Below are 11,266 nucleotides of genomic sequence, written 5' to 3'. Positions count from 1 at the left end.
CGTCAGCATGAGGTGGGGCATCACATCACGGCTGCTGCTTCACTTCAAGACGCACACAAGAAGGTCCACACGCACAAAACCACCTGAGAACAATCGCAAGTGGGGAAGAAATGGTTCTCACGTTAAAGCCACATGTAATTAATTGACAAGTCAAATTTAATTTAATTTAATGAAATTTGTATCAGCCAGTGACTTAAAATCCTCACCGCAGTCTTCCTGAATGATGGAGGAAGAGAATACTTGTAATATGAGCATCAATATATATTCTGTGTCAATAATCCTTTTGCAGAATATATATAATAATATATAGAATTGCATTACAATTCTAATGCATTTATCACTTAAATGTTGCAAGTTAATGACAGTGGAGCTCAATTTAACAATTTGGTATACTTTTGGATTGCTTAATCTCTAGAGAAACATTGTAATAAATGCGTTAATCATATATTGTTTTCATAATCTAAATTTGGGAGGTTGTGAAATAAATGTATTGAATGGCTGAGGTTCAGTACAGTAACAAGAGGTGTAACGCTGCAGAAAACAAACAATCAAGGAAAGTACATGTATTTGCATAATAAGCCATTCTACTTCTTTTGAAGGACAATTCCTATTAAATACCTTTATGAACCATGCACTTGACATAACATAATAATTTTAATGATAATACTTACTACGACTTTATCTGGCTTAATTTACCTGTAACGTCTAGGACTTTTCACACTACCTGTTCACCTATTCACACACTGATGGGAGGGGCGTAAGCTCACCTGCCGATCAGGAGGAGCTAACAATCACACACACATTCAAACATCGATATGGGAGCAGATTGGGGTGAAGTGTCTTGCTCATGGACACACGGACATAGACCGGCTCACCGCTCAGAATAGCAGAGCATCCGCTGTTTGATCACACGAGAGGAAGTGGTGAAATAACACTCAACACAACTTGAATGCACGGAGATATCCATCTCTACATGTGCACAGCCACGTTGTTGACCTGTGTCCTTCCTGTCCAGCAGCAGGACTTGGCCTCTATCAGCACTAGATGTCAGTGTTCTCGCTGCTCTGTGGAGATGAAGGCAGTAAGGAGTCACACTCTCGGATATGCTCCAGAAAGATGCATCCTATTTGATTTTTTTTTCACCTTAAGTCCTCAGTCCTTATGGATTTGGTGCTATAGCCTCGTGCGTCATGGCCTGATTAGGGAGGGCATCACTTTTATCTCATAATGAGCAGCAAACTGCTGAGCGCTGCGGTCTTCATATCAGCCTCTCTCACCACTTGTTGCCAGTTCAGTTGTATCTCAAGTAAAAAGATACAACTTCACACAGAATCATCTGGTGGAGGTTCAGAACGAGTTAAAGGGGGATGAAAAAAAGAAAAAAAGAGCAAAGACAACTCCATGACCCGAGAGGCTGCAGACGGCTACTGGTTTGCTCTGGTTGATTAGTATATCTGTTATCACCAAAGTGCAACATCACATGACAAGGTGAGTCCTGCTATGATGCCGCAGCTTGAGGACCTGAGGAGGAATCTACTTTGAAGACCTTCATCATTTCAGTTTTGTGCTTGTATGCAATATACAAAATAAACGACATGTCACTCCTCATAATAAAGACCAGATTTTAAAGGTAAAAAAAGAAGTTTAAATTTCAATCAACATTTCGATAGTTACAACTAACTAAGTGTTAACATTTTATTTTTTCAACTTTATTCATTTACAAAAAGGAAGCATTGGTAATACGAAAGTGTGGTATAAACATAGTGCAAGCCTGGGCAGTATAATAATAAGTCCATTTAAGATTTTAAGGTTCAAATGTAAATGTAAATAAGTATTCTTCTGTTATTGTGTTCTTCACATCTGTCATTAAGGTGCCACGCTGTTTGAGTCTAAAGACTAAAGGGGGTTGAATCAGCCCATTTACATCTAGTCGGTATAAAAAGTACACAGAATGACCGGTAACAAAATAGTGGGAAATATTCACTTTGATCCACTAACCAAAAGATACAGCACATCATACATATTATAACAGAAGTATTTTTATTTTGACTGAAGCTAATACATGGTTCACTGTTTGCAGCATATAGTGGCTTAACAGGGAAAAGGCAATGTCACATCTTGTGTAATGATTCATCTATATGTTATTATGGAGATAAGTGTTTGTACACCCTTTACACACTATTAAATATGACACTGAGGGAAAGTAAATGGAAAAACCAGCGTTTCCAGTGTCGCAGCAGTTCAGCTGCGCGCGCAGAGCGGAAGAGGTTTCTTGTGATTGGTTCGGGGCGGAACCAACCAGCCAATCCGCGTGCGCGACAGCGTCGCATACCGGAAGTAGGAAGCTCAAACCGAAAAGCGCGCCTTGAGTCAAAAGTGGAGACGTTACCTGAAGGTAAGCAGCTTCGCACTTGTACTGATGGCGTGTGAGCCGCGTAGAGACGTTTCAGGTGACATGGTGGCTTGTTTCCCACAGTAGCAGCTTCCGGAAACACGTCCCGTTAACCTATTAAACATGTTAGTAACGAGCGATGCTCTGGTTGCGACAAAATGGTAGCGTTACGATGTGACACACCAGGGTATAGGAGGGTTGTGTCCTGTTATAGAGTGTCAGAGGTAATATATAATAATAATAAACATGTCTGCAAACTGTAAGTAATCTAAAGCTTTGGCTCAGTGTTTTATATTCGGAGTGACCGAAACTCGTGTCAAGAACTTTTTTTCGTCATAACACACCCGGATGTCCAGACTACAGAACCTGACACGCCCTCTTCTCGTCTCAGAGGGAAATGTAAGGTTAGCTGTGAAACCGCGGAACACGTATTACTCCTTAATTGTTGCCTTTCTATGTTGTTTGAAGTTAACCCTTGACTAGGACATTTAAAGCAGTGTTTATGTGTATATGTGGACCTGTCCATTCATTTGAGAGCTGAAAACAATCTGGAGTTTTGGGGCAAGCGGAGGGTTCGGTTCATAATGTGGGCTGTCAATTCACACATTACAACACACATGAAGGAAAATAGGTTGTGAAGTTGCTACACGTTTTTGATCGTATCAAAGTGTCTTCCTAAGCTGATGGAGTCCTGAGCAGGTTCAAGATTCTATTAACAGAAGATACCTTTTGGTATACTATTAGCACATTATAAATACATTGAAATTTTAATCTTCACATAATTGTAAAATACTAATAATATATTTCAAATATACTTTGAACACAATTTAAGTGAGCTATCGGCATGTATATTAGCACATGCACAGTAATATACTTAAAATGTACTAAGTATACTTTAAGTTGCAATTTAGCACAACAAATATACTTAATATACTCCAAGTTGTACTGAAATATTATTTAAGTACAACTTCAGTATATTTAGTACAAAATAAGTTGTTCCAAAGTAACACACTTTAAGTATACTTATGATTATTAGAGCTTTAAATACACTTTAAAAGTATATTAAAGTATGCTCAGATTGAATATACTTCGTATATTTCTTTCTCCACCTGGGCAGTTTAGTATCTGACTGGGATCAACTGTTCGTAGATATTTCTTGTAGTGGAGCCAAGTTGGCAAAGTGGATTCTGCTTGTGTCAGCACAAAAGACATCAAATGGCCTAATATCAGTCTACTGTGAACTGAATGTGTCACTTTAAACTCTGCCCCTCATAACTGAGTTCTAACTGTTCAACAAGAACAACAATTGTTGTCTGGAGGTGCGTTGAGGTGCACACAGAGGCGTTGGCATTTTCAGCTCACGAAACTCTGAGCAGGCCTCCTGATGAACCGCAGAGATGTAGTTGGGCTCCTCATGCAGTCACAGCGAGCGTCTCCCTGGGGGGAGGCGCGGGTTAGCATTGATCAGGCCCTCTTGTTTACGGCGCGGGGTTCCTCAGGGACAGTACACAGGTTAATTGCTGCTGAAGCCCTGCTCTCTGCCCACTCCTGGCCCTGCTAATACAAAGGAGATGACACTAATGAGGCAGTGCAGAGGGGGGGGGGGGGGGGGGGGGGGGCTTCTCCAGGGCTGTAGGTCAGCTGGGGGAGAGTTTGATGATTACCGCAGCAGTGTTTGAGAGAGACTGACATTATTTATTTTGCATGTAATAGGGACCAGTAACTAACATTGTTTATGACTAAAATGTTCCTTGTGTGAATGACACCAGGTCTTTGAATCTCTGTCCATTTAGTCATGTTTGAGGAGCCATGCCAGTAGTTTATATTACATTCATAACTCATGTAGTACATTATTTATTCAATTTGACCAGATTTCAGACCAATTCTTTCAATAATTCTCAGTCATCAGTTTTCCTTTATTGTGTTAATTCACCTTCAGATAAAAAGAGCAGGGCAGACATTAATTGTCTCTGATTGGCTCGGTCAGCTCGTGTTCAACGTCCTGCTGGGTCAAAATGAGCAACAAAGAAAGACTTAATGAGTGACATGTTCATTTGCCAGAGTGACTGGCTGAATAGGAGGCGGCTCTCATTCAGTTATTGACCACAGATGAACGCATTGCCTATCTGTCTGCTTTCACAGGAAAGTCTGCTGTGCGACTCCTAAACATGCTCTCGTCAACACTGTGCAGAGTACTCGGGGTTCAGCAGTGGCACTGCCTCAGACTGTCCGTATGCAGTCGCATTGTTACTGTAGTCAAAAAGTAGCTCCAGCTGGAACGAGCTGGCTTTGGTATCGTGGCTTATTTGTAAAGAGCCTCTCAGAGCCCAGGTGCGTCTCGCCTACATTAGTGAAGCCTCTCTGGTTGTATTCGAGTCATTTTTGATGATAATTGACTCTTTGCTAAGCCCTGGCTTTTGCAGCTACTCCATCAATGGAGCCCACACTGCCACTAACTGCACTGCCTGAAGAAATATTAACTCATTTTTGGAAAAACCTCAAAAGGATTTCAGCGAGACGCGTACAGAAGGGTCTCTACGTAACTCCTCCACTTTCCAAAACGTAAACTTCCATTCATTGGTTGCAACAAAAACAAAACAACCATGAGGCCAGAATTCTGTCCTCACCATGGCCGTTTTGTTTTGTTGCAGTATGCACACACATTCGCACACTGTGACACAGCTATGGGAGCACGTTTTGGAGTTAGGTGTCTTACCCAGGGACACATCAATATGGGCTAGCGGGGCCAGGTATCGAACAGCCAAACATCTGATTGAAGGCTCACCCTGCTCACCACTGAACCACAATAGTAGGCTGCTAACTTAATAACAGTAAACATCACACAACTGGTTGTGTTGTTTTGTTGTTCTGCCTGGAAAGAATATAGTCATTGGTGTATGTCATACTGTTTGGTTCCTCTGTCTGTCAACCCTGCCAGGTCTCATTGTTTGTGTCTCTGCAGCGTCCCCCTGCGCACTGTGACCATGAGCTTCTCCCCCGGTCCGGCCGGTCCCCTCGGGGGAACCAGCATCCAGGAGCAGAGGGACCGCTGGGAGAGGAAACGCAGCCGCACAGCCAGAGAGTTGGTGCAGACAGAGCAGCGCTACTGCCAACAGCTGGAGCTGGTCACCACTGTACGTACCGGACCACTCTCCATGACTATGAAGGAATATGTCTGAGAACTTGAGTATTTGAAGTAGAGTACAACCGAGGCTTGAACCGTGGTGTTTTTGATCATATTGGGTCCCATCCAGACTTGCTGTATTTAGATGTGTTTTGTTGTTGTCGCATCTTCCTCTCCCTTGCCTGTGCACTTACCTCTTGCTTCCTCTCCTCTTTCTCCTCATCTGTCCCTCTCTGAGGCCTCACGTCCTCTTCGGTCACTATGTTCCTTTCATGGCCCCTCTCTGCCTATCAAGGGAAACCATCACGTTGATTCAGGATTCAATCTGTCTACATATTATGCAAATCGGCACAGGGCATCGGAAACCATTGGGGGCTGCGGGAAAGTCCTCATAATATTGCTGCGTAACTTTCATCAATTTAGTATTTCTGTGAATGGCTGGGATGATTTACATCTCCTAGTTCCAAACAACATTTTTCACCGATCTTAGAACATTTTAGCATTCTTAGTAGTAGCAGCAAGCCAAGTGTCAGTAAGTCAGTAGCAGAGCATCATGGATGGGCTCAGGTGCTGACCATGACCATGTAATGTGGAGAATCACTCTGCAGAAGCAGATGTTGCAGACGTTGGCAACAAAGGACAGCTGGTTATCCAGCGTCACACCCAAGTTCCATTTGGAAGTTTAAAGATGTCATTTTCCAAAGCTGTGAGCGCCAAACACTAACACAGTGATCAACAGCTCATGTGGATCAAACGACTCGAGACGCACCCGTTCCCATACAAGTGCTGCTTTCATGATTATAGGAGTGTTTTGTTTTATTACGTTATATTAATATATGTCCAAATGTCAATTAAATGGCAAATTGCATGACAAATTATGATTATGAACGGATGATTATAATGAACATAGACATCAATTTGACACGACAGTTGTGATCATTCAAAGACGTTTCCACTGCAAAACACAATTACATCCACCTCCATTGTATTAGAGTGGAGGCATCTCAAAACCAGAGCACACAGAACCCAAACTATCTGCATTGCTACATACCAATAAAGAGAAGAACATGTATAGAAACATTATATATATATATATATATATATATATATATATATATATATATATATATATGTTTATGTTTATATATATGTTTTTGTTGCAACCAATGAATATATATATATATATATATATATATATATATATATATATATATATATATATATATATATATATATATATATATTTTATATATATATATATATATATATATATATATATATATATATATATATATATATATATATATATATATATATATATATATTTTATATATTTAATTTAATATTTTTTCGTATTACCCCAAATATCATTTTATACCACTTCAAACATTGGCCGTGTTTCCCAGATTCGTTAAGAAGCTAAAAGCGTCTTAGGAGCGCTCTAAGAGCGCTGTGAAAGAAGGACGTGTTTCCCAGAGTGGTTCTTAGCTTAAGACGCTCTTTCACTAAGAAGGAAACGTAAGATCAGTCTGACCCACTCTTAACAGCCTTCTTAGCGACTAAACGCCCACTGCAGCCGCGTCAGGGAAAGTTATATCTGACATTCAAAGGAATACTAAAACCATGCGTAATGATGAATGTGCGCCCACAGCTGCAGAACACTGACGCAAGAAAAATAATAGCATCAACAGAAAAATAACAATATAACAATTAAGAATTCCCCCTGTGTTCCTGTAGCTACATTAATATCACTCATTACGTTTTCACACACATTCAGCATCTGCATATGAGTTTACGTTAGCTATAAAACATCAACAACCTGTAGTGAAGTACCTGTACCTGTGGTACTTCACAGATATCAGGAAGCTGACAGGTGTGACTGAACTCTCCTGAACCTCATCCAGAGAGGCTCCACGTCTAAAGGCGTTGCTGAAGTCCACGCGTGAGAGGCACCACGGCTGCAATACAGCATCACCTCGCTGCTAACCAAGAGCGTCGCCGTGCGTGAAGCCAGATAGTTTACATAAATGCATATGATGGTTTACATAAATGCATGTGAGCGTCAGCACTTCTCCACTTAATGTGCTGTCGGACCGAGCTGTCCAGTCCAAGTACCGGCTTCCCCGTGTGGAGACCCAACGCCTCGTCACACTAGTGTCACCACACATCTAGAGGCCAACCCGCTGCAGTGTTGCCCTCAGCCTGCGTCTTTACACAATGGGAACTTCCTGGAGGTTGTGGGGGACGGCACCGGCCTCAGCAAGGCACCGGTTTCACGCAGTGTGGCAGACACACATCAGAAAGGCCACCACACGGGACGAGGTCCGCCAGGTCCACCGTGGATTTCATGCCATGGCTGAGATCCCCAGGGTGATTGGTGTCGTGAATGGCACACACACACGCACACCCGTAGCGTAATTACACCTGTGTGTGGGGACCACAGCGTGTTGTGCGTGATTTATGCGCTGATAAAGTGGTGGGTGATCGATTAACCTGCCATCGATTGATTTAGTTTCATCACCACGGCGGTGAACAGCTCCCACTAAGAGCGTCTTAGGAAGCTTCTTTGACGGGATCTTAAGAAGGCAGTTAAGGACGCATCTGGGAAACACTCGTATCTTAGTGCTCCTTCTTAGCGAACCCTTCTTAAGAACCTTCTTAAGTCCTTAAGAACGATCGAATCTGGGAAGAAGGCGAAAGTTGAACACAGAGAGTGTACAGTAAGTTCCACTGCTACATTCAAGCGTTGCACTGGCGTAGATATTAACAGACTGAAGGTAGCATTCATGGTCGTCCTGCTCCCCGCAGAGAGAACAGACTTTTTCACCCACCACTGCAGCCTCATTTCTACACAATTACTCACCCTCCACCCGTTCACTCCAATTAGAAGTCATTTTAGGCCTAATGCACATTCAATTTGCTAATCCCATTTTCACTTCAAATGACTTGAGACCGGCACAGCTGTCGCTTTATTGTGAGTGTCGCGGTGCGACAACATCCCACTATACTTGTCCTTGGTATGAGCCACCCAGATACACAGTACCATGTGACAGTCAGTCTGGGCTGTGGGGGAAGAGACCGCTAACCTCTAAGCCGCTGTGTGCTGGTGTTACATTTGCTCTTTCTCATCAGCGAAAGCATCTCCTCATAATAAGGTATTTCATCAGAGACAAGCTCACTTCTAGCTTATTAATACACATGCTGAGAAATAACCCCATTGTGTGTCTTTCTGCTCTCTTGTTTGTCACAGTACTTTGTGGAGATCTTAAAGGCCAAAGGAACCCTGAAGGAGGACATGAGAGAAGGCATCTTCAGTTCAATTAAAGCCATTTATTCAGTAAACCAGTAAGTATCCTCTGAATAATTTACACAATACCTACGGGATATTGGGATGAGGATTGGTGGTTTGTCTCCTGCTTAAGAATGCGCTGTAGATAAAGTCGACCGAAGCGTAGTCCTTATCTTCACCGTTAGTAGGAGTCAGTGATATTGTGTTGGACTGGAGAGGTGTTCCCTTCCCTGGTGGGTACAATAATGCATATCAGCTCTAATCACTCCAAGTGATATCACGAGTGAAGAGAGTATGTGAGCATAAAGAAATCCTGACTTCTTGTTGCCGACCTGAGCTGCTGCAGAGGCTCTCGGAAGGGGGCGTGGCCTGAAGGATGATGGGAGCTGATCTCACCACCATGTCAAGATGTCCCATTGATCTGGCTAAAACTACAGTGTATGTGAAGGACTTACAAAGTTTGGTTATATAAACACAATATAGAGGTTTGAAGTTGGTGCACGTGGATTCAGCTCATGTTAACCTGTACATCAATAGAGTAGAAAACTCATGAAGGGTTTTCAACATTGAAATCAAAACTGATATTTTTTTCTTTATTGGTGGTAAGATTGAAATATGGATCCTTAGTTTCTAAGATAAGATTGCATATCCTCACTGGATTTGAGTCTTGCCCCTTCAGAGAAGGCCTCTGAAGCATTAACCCAACTCTGGAGGAGCATTTATTCACCAGCAAATGAAGTGTAACAGTTTGCACTGCTGCGTTCACAGTACCCATGATGCACTACTGGAAGAAACAACAACCATAGGGATGTTACAATACTATTTAAATGTTACATAATTAATGTCTTATATATGACATCCACAGTTACTTGATGAGGTTCAAACAACTAAACTACTCAGGTTTAGACGACTAAACTACTCAGTCAAGTTTAGATAACTAAACTACTCAGTTAGGTTTAGATAACTAAACTACTCAGTTAGGTTTAGATAACTAAACTACTCAGTTAGGTTTAGATAACTAAACTACTCAGTTAGGTTTAGATAACTAAACTACTCAGTTAGGTTTAGATAACTAAACTACTCAGGTTTAGACAACTAAACTACTCAGTTAGGTTTAGATAACTAAACTACTCAGTTAGGTTTAGATAACTAAACTACTCAGGTTTAGACAACTAAACTACTCAGTTAGGTTTAGATAACTAAACTACTCAGTTAGGTTTAGATAACTAAACTACTCAGTTAGGTTTAGATAACTAAACTACTCAGTGAGACGTTGGTCATCGTTCGGGGTTCAAATAGCTACAGACAGTCATTGAAGTCTGAAAGTTATGCTGGAGGAATCACTGCCGCCTGCCCTCTGTGTGATGTCGCTGTCTCTACAGGTCCTCATTCGAGGTTACGTGGATAACACACTAACTTTTTCATCCAGAATAGAATTACTGACATTATTTATTGGTAGGTATAGCTATGAGAGTTGAGACCAGCCTGATCATATACAATGTGTCTGCTGTCTGTCTCCTTCAACATGTCCCTCTGATAGTGTGTGATACTTTAAATGAGAACGCTCAGCAAACCTCTTATCTATCTGTTCTATCTATTAAAACTGCATAGGCTGCTGATTTTGACTGGAAACCCCCAGGACTCCAGTACATTGGTATTTAAAATTATTATTTAAAAATCACCACAGAACACAAATATATGAAGTCAAGAACAATGGAATTGTTGGAATACATTATAGTGTACCTCCCTCAATAGAAATGAAAGAAATAATGCACCTCTGTGATCTGCAGGGACTCCAGTCAGTAGGATGAAAGGAGTTTGCTGCATTTCCAGACCTCCTAACTTAAAACTTAAACGATACCACATTTTAGCTCTGAAAACATCTTAAATAAACATGAAAACAAAATCTCAGTTGCTTCATCCCGACGGGAAGTCGACTTAAACCCCAATACAGCATCTCTGTATCTGTATGACGGAAACATGAACGTCTGTTCTGACAGTGTTGACAATCAGACCTCCGTATCTTCTAGACACGGTCCTATCCCACAATACCTTGTGACCGGCCAAGCCTTCTGCACAGCTTGGCAAACTGGAGTGCGTCGTTTAATTTGAGTTCCATCCCCTCACTAAATAATGAGCGGTGTGGGTTCCCCCCAGGCGCTCATCCTCCGCAGACTGGCAGGCTTTCTTGTTGAGAGTGCTGCAATGAAGATTGAAGTATGAATTACACCGTCTGATGTATTGAATAAATGGTTCCGCAGTCTCCATACATCTTCATTATGAGCCCCTTATTGAATCAATGGTTGAAACATAATGGCAAGCACTCAGTTTAAAAAATGGTCCATGGAGAGCCCAGTGATTGATTATAGATTTCACCATACTCTTTTAGCTTTTTTCACTCTGACATTGTGTATACAGGAAAGTGTGTGACATGGATAACTGATAATAACAGTGATAATGA

The 11,266-nt window shown here is 41.6% G+C and overlaps 1 protein-coding gene across 3 annotated transcripts in view; it reads left to right on the top strand.

Annotated features, from left to right (window-relative positions):
* The first annotated feature begins 2,340 nt into the window (after positions 1 to 2,340).
* The window catches only part of arhgef39 (Rho guanine nucleotide exchange factor (GEF) 39), a 46,631-nt gene continuing 37,705 nt past the window's right edge, over positions 2,341 to 11,266 (top strand). For all 3 annotated transcript variants that reach the window (XR_011078032.1, XM_068586545.1, XM_068586546.1), the window contains exons 1-3: positions 2,341 to 2,395; positions 5,355 to 5,526; positions 8,767 to 8,861. Coding sequence is in view for 2 of the 3 variants with exons in the window: in XM_068586545.1 (XP_068442646.1) it covers positions 5,377 to 5,526; positions 8,767 to 8,861 (245 nt within the window). In the remaining variant the exon portion in view is untranslated. The remainder of the gene's footprint in view (positions 2,396 to 5,354; positions 5,527 to 8,766; positions 8,862 to 11,266) is intronic.

The sequence above is a fragment of the Clinocottus analis genome, unplaced genomic scaffold (assembly GCF_023055335.1).
Source record: "Clinocottus analis isolate CAN_PGR_092001 unplaced genomic scaffold, fCliAna1.0.p SCAF_20, whole genome shotgun sequence".
NCBI classification, from domain to species: Eukaryota; Metazoa; Chordata; class Actinopteri; order Perciformes; family Cottidae; genus Clinocottus; species Clinocottus analis.
This window is presented reverse-complemented; position numbering and strand designations above follow the sequence as displayed.